The 5,534-nt window shown below is 41.9% G+C and overlaps 1 protein-coding gene across 1 annotated transcript in view; it reads right to left on the bottom strand.

Annotated features, from left to right (window-relative positions):
- Window positions 1-5,534, bottom strand: part of pde2a (phosphodiesterase 2A) — a 101,648-nt gene that overhangs the window by 19,523 nt on the left and 76,591 nt on the right. The window contains exons 10-13 of the mRNA XM_025055263.1: window positions 2,610-2,684; window positions 2,487-2,528; window positions 1,981-2,049; window positions 1,743-1,873 (exon numbers count right to left, since the gene is read on the bottom strand). Coding sequence (XP_024911031.1) covers window positions 1,743-1,873; window positions 1,981-2,049; window positions 2,487-2,528; window positions 2,610-2,684 — 317 coding nt within the window. The remainder of the gene's footprint in view (window positions 1-1,742; window positions 1,874-1,980; window positions 2,050-2,486; window positions 2,529-2,609; window positions 2,685-5,534) is intronic.

Here is a 5,534-nt window from a genome sequence, read left to right as displayed (position 1 = left end):
TGTCCGAACTGGATTCAGTAGGATGATTTTCAAAAAGGAGAATGTTTGCCAAACTGATGGGCCAAGTGTGAGTGAGAATCCAAAACAAGTCATGATAAAAAAAAAAAAAAAAAAATCTGATTTCTCCCAGACTTTCCTTTTACTGTAATTTTTTTCCCAACACAAACAGTCAGGATGGTTATATATACAAAGTCTGTATTTTTGAGATAAGAGTGTAGCCGAAGGCAATATGCACATATACACACACACACACACACAGTCATAGACACATGGGAGCGGAGATACACACAAGCAACAACAAACAAATGTGTGCCAAAAGTGTGATGCCAACCAGACAGCCTAGACCCCCACTGCTGCTGGATCCATGACCTGACTTCAGATCATCTCACAGCCATCTGCATGGCCTCACACACACACACACAGACACACACACACACACTTTGGTTCCAGCGTGTTGGTATGTCTCTTCACCCTCGTCTTCTCGTTTCGCTGTGAATTTCAAGGGAAACAGCAGCATATGCTCATCTGCGTAAAAAAAAAAAAAAAAACGAAGATCTGCCATCCCAACACTTTTCCCAACAGCAACGTAAGAGGCCAGAATTGGGATTTGTGAGAAGCCAAATCATACTCAGATCCAGCAATACTGCATAATATAAACCATAACTGATTGGACGATGTCTGAGCAGGGAGATGAGACTCGTGAACTCAACTCATTCAAGTAATGTATAACAAGGGGAATTATGGGAGTTAGAGTCCTTGAAAGCACTGTTGTAGAAACCTACACCATGGACCGCAACACACAGATGGATTTCAGCAGTTGTGGGGTTCGAGTGTTAAAGGTTACTATTTCGATGCAGGTTTATGTTTACGTACTTTGAAGATTAAGCTAATAATATTTAATTGTAAATATTATGTATCTAGAAGAACATGTCTTATTATGTAGATAATGTACAGAATCAAGAACATAATTACATTCATATTTCATTTACAGTAGGCCGAAAATTTCCTTCTGGAGTGGAAACATATCTGATGAGCGGACAACACCAGAAGCTGTCAGTGAACAAAGGATGCACATAGCCTGTATATTATTGGAAAATAGCTAAAAAAAAAAAGGTAAATTGTAAAAATGTAAAATAAACCCAAATGTTGTGTATTATATTTTATGATCATTTATTTATCATTTATCATTTACTATTTGTAAAAAAAAAACACTTTGCTGAAAAATCCTAGACTGAGCGTGATTGTTTTCTGTTTTACACTATGTGCTGCATCTGGGTAACATTTTTACATTCGCTCTGGTTTAAGATGTACATGTAAATGTAAAGAACATAAATAAAGTCCTACCCTAAACCCTGAGAGAACAGATATATTAACAGGGATTTTCCCTCTAGCCTAAAATAATGTGCTACCACTCTGAATAGAGTCAGAACCACGTATTTATAGCGATTTCAAACCTATAGTTATGTACTACCACTTTAAATAGAGTCAGAAGTACGTATTTATAGCGATTTCATGCCTGTAGTAATGTGCTACCACTTTGAATGGACTGAAAAGCACATATTTATAGCGATTTCATGCCAATAGTAATGTGCTACCACTCTGAATAGAGTCAGAACCACGTATTTATAGGTCAGCTCTGGTTCTGATTCTGTACCAGTTAACAATCGCCATTGGAACGTGCGCACACATGGTTCGCACTATTGGCTTAAATTTCATTCTGTACGTTGACCAAAAAAATTCACCTTTGACCGCCTTTCTTGTTAAAGGCACACGCCAGCGCCACCACGTGACCAGTGGCTCTGCAGTCCACTGGCACGCAGAGCATGGAGGAGATCTCGCAGCCCAACATGCTGGACAGCTGCCGCCGCTCCTCCTGGTGGTGAAAAAAAAAAAAAAAAAACCCACGATGAGACATAGACACGGACATACGGAGACCCGCTGATACGGACAATCGTACGGGCGAGACGGTTGCGTTCTTACAGAGCTGATGTCTTGTAGCGTGATTGACTTCTTTTTCTCGACGACCTGACCGAAGCGCCCAAACATCAGCTAAAGACAGATTTAGAGAGAGAGAGAGAGGATAAAGAGAGGACAGTTAGGTAAAGAGAGAGGGACTTTTAATGGGGAGCAGAGACAGACAGGGGGCCACGAGAGGATAAATGGGTTTATTTTACAGGGATAAAATATATAAATAATAGTTGTTTATTCAGAGGAGGGCCATTATATAGGAAAGTCTATTAGCTCCCTTGTTAAATCAGTGCAAATGGCCCATTTATGCTGCACCACTGTATCCTCGTATCTCTGTACATCAGCCATCGTCAAGATTTCACGGATCATTTATCCCAGAGAAAAACAGCAGATTCAACTCATAATGGAAGATCCGTAAAAAATGCAGCATCTGCCTATCAATGCCTGCAATGATCGGAAGGTGTCTGATAGATGACGATCTATAGTAACATGGATCTGTTGCTGAGTTTTGACCTCACCGGGAAACTGATCTCCTCTTCTAGGACTTTGTCTCCAACCACCTGAAGTTTAAAAAGGTTAAAGTTACTTTGGATTTTAACGGTTAAAATCACTACTGTCTGTCTGTGTCGTTGTGTGCATACCTGGCAAAACAGCTGGTGATTGTCCTCAGACACCAGGAGGAGACAGCAACACTGCGACTGTGTCTGCTGCTGCAACTGTATCACAGAGAAGACACACAGCACATTAGTCCTGCTTTCACATTCATCCCTACCTCCCTTTGACCATCCCTTCATCCATTCATCCATCCATCCTTTATCTATCAATCCATCCATCCCTATCCTCTTCATTCCTTAGTCAATCAATCCATCCATCCATCCGTCCGCCCATCTATCCATCCATCCATCCCTACCACCCTTTCACCATCCATTCATCCACCTCTACCTCCCTTCATCCATTCACCCATCCATCATTTATCTATCAATCCATCCATCCCTACCCTCGTCATTCCTTAGTCCATCAATCCACCCATCCATCCGTCCGTCCATCTATCCATCCATCCATCCCTACCACCCTTTGACCATCCATTCATCCACCTCCACCTCCCTTCATCCATCCATCCATCATTTATCTATCAATCCATCCATCCATACCCTCTTTATTCCTCAGTCCATCAATCCATCCATCCATCCGTCCGTCCATCTATCCATCCCTACCTTCCTTTGACCATCCATTCATCCACCTCCACCTCCCTTCATCCATCCATCCATCCATCCATCTATCTATCAATCCATCCATCCCTACCTCCCTTCATCCATTCATCCATCCATCATTTATCTATCAATCCATCCATCCCTACCTCCCTTCGTTCCTCAGTCCATCCATGCATCCATTTATCTATCAATCCAACCATCCATCCCTACCCTCTTCATTCCTTAGTCCATCAATCCATCCATCCATCCGTCCGTCCATCTATCCATCCATCCATTCATCCCTACCTCCCTTTGACCATCCATTCATCCACCTCTACCTCCCTTCATCCATTCATCCATCCATCATTTATCTATCAATCCATCCATCCCTACCCTCTTCATTCCTCAGTCCATCAATCCATCCATCCATCCATCATTTATCTATCAATCCAGCCATCCCTACCTCCCTTCGTTACTCAGTCCATCCATCCATCTGGCCGTCCATCCATCCATCCATTTATCTATCAATCCATCCATCCCTACCCTCTTCATTCCTCAGTCCATCAATCCATCCGTCCGTCCATCCATCCATCCATACATCCATCCATCCATCTGTCCATCTATCATCCATCCATCCATCCCCACCTCCCTCGATCCCTTCATACGACCACCTATCCATCCATCCATCCCTTCATCCATCATCCATCCATCCATCCATCCATCCCTAGTTGATATTGGCTGAAGCAAATCTACATGGAGCAATCATCAGTCCATTCCAGGTCCACATATAGAATCCAACAACCACTGACACTAACAGTCACACCTACACTCAGACACCAGTGTCTCCATTCATCCTGATTCCCTGTGTGAATAAAGTGGAGCTAATGGAAAAAAAAATAAACTATGCACGCACTGGGAGAACATGTGACCTCCGCATAGAAAGGCCATCTGTGGGAGCAGGGTGGAAACCTTTGACCTCAGTGTTAACCACTGTGGGACTAAATGTCCTTACAACTGACCAGAAGAGAATTGTTAATGAATCACCCTGGTATGAGGTTGTCAGCAGCAATTGTGTGGAATCATGGAAAAGCTCTGGATTTACTCAGTGTAAATCCAGAGCTTTTCCATGAATTTAGGGTGTTTAATTCACGTCCTCTGAAATCTGTACAGGACTATGTGTCAACTCTACAGAGAAAGAGCAACTTTAAGCCGGGTGTGAATCACTGGCTGCTGTGCCGTGAGGCGACGGCGCTAACCACTGCAAAACAGAAACAACAAACATGATCACGATAAGAGGGCAAATAAAAAAAAATCCCCGAGAGATGTGTCTGGACAGGTCTTAGTTATTAAATACCAGACATATTGGGAAACTATCGAAATCTGTATTACAATCTTTTAATTTTGAATGGCTTAGTTAGAGAACGTCCTGAGCTCAGAGATGACAATATCAACAATGGGAAAATGACTGGCAAAAAATTCAATACTGTCTTGGCAGGAATAGATTTTCAGTGAAATAATATAGGAGAGGAAAACAAATGAAACTGTATTTAAAGGGAAATTAGACACTCGCCTTGGGAGCCTTCACACGCCGACTGCAAGCAACTTCAAATTTAAAATACCTTCTTCATATATATAAAACACCTAATTGATGTGAGATTCATTTGAATTGAGTGGTGATTCTGAGCTTCAGATTCTCAGCATTGACTCGAGGAGCTGGAAATCCCTACATGTACTACATTCCTACATACGGATAAACAGTCAAGGGTTTATCACCACTGCTACTGGTCTTAACATGACCTGCAGCACTGCAACCAATAATCCGCTCTGCGATACACTGTTAGGTGCAAATGTGCATGCTCTTATCCTACAAATACCATCAACCAACACACATACGCACACACTTTCTTAACACATTGCTCCTCTGCCAAATCTTCAGATCTAAATGGAAAACCAGGAAAAGCACAACAGCTGACACCAAATGGCTCACCCTCCATTCACACACTCACGGTTCATGTTCACATTAAACAGAAATGTTTTTTTTTTTTTTTTTTTACTACACAAGATACCTACAATCCCATAAAAGCTGCCTGAAGCTGCCTTTTTCACCAAAAGAATGATTCTTCAGAAGCAAAGATTTCCTGCTTGTTTTCTTTTCCCCCCTCTCCTCCACTTACTACAGCCCCCTCATTCCCTTTTTACAACGGTAACAATAAGCAGGCGAAACGAATCATGTCAAACTAGAGCGGGATTTCAAACCCCTGCAGCTCTCTGCACAATCACAACCGCTGAGTTCTTTCCAAATGCGTAAATATAGGATAAATATAGGTGTGGGAGCATCATATATATATATATATATATATACATATATACATATAT

This window comes from Cynoglossus semilaevis, chromosome 4 (assembly GCF_000523025.1).
Source record: "Cynoglossus semilaevis isolate Cse_v1.0 chromosome 4, Cse_v1.0, whole genome shotgun sequence".
Lineage (NCBI taxonomy): Eukaryota > Metazoa > Chordata > Actinopteri > Pleuronectiformes > Cynoglossidae > Cynoglossus > Cynoglossus semilaevis.
This window is presented reverse-complemented; position numbering and strand designations above follow the sequence as displayed.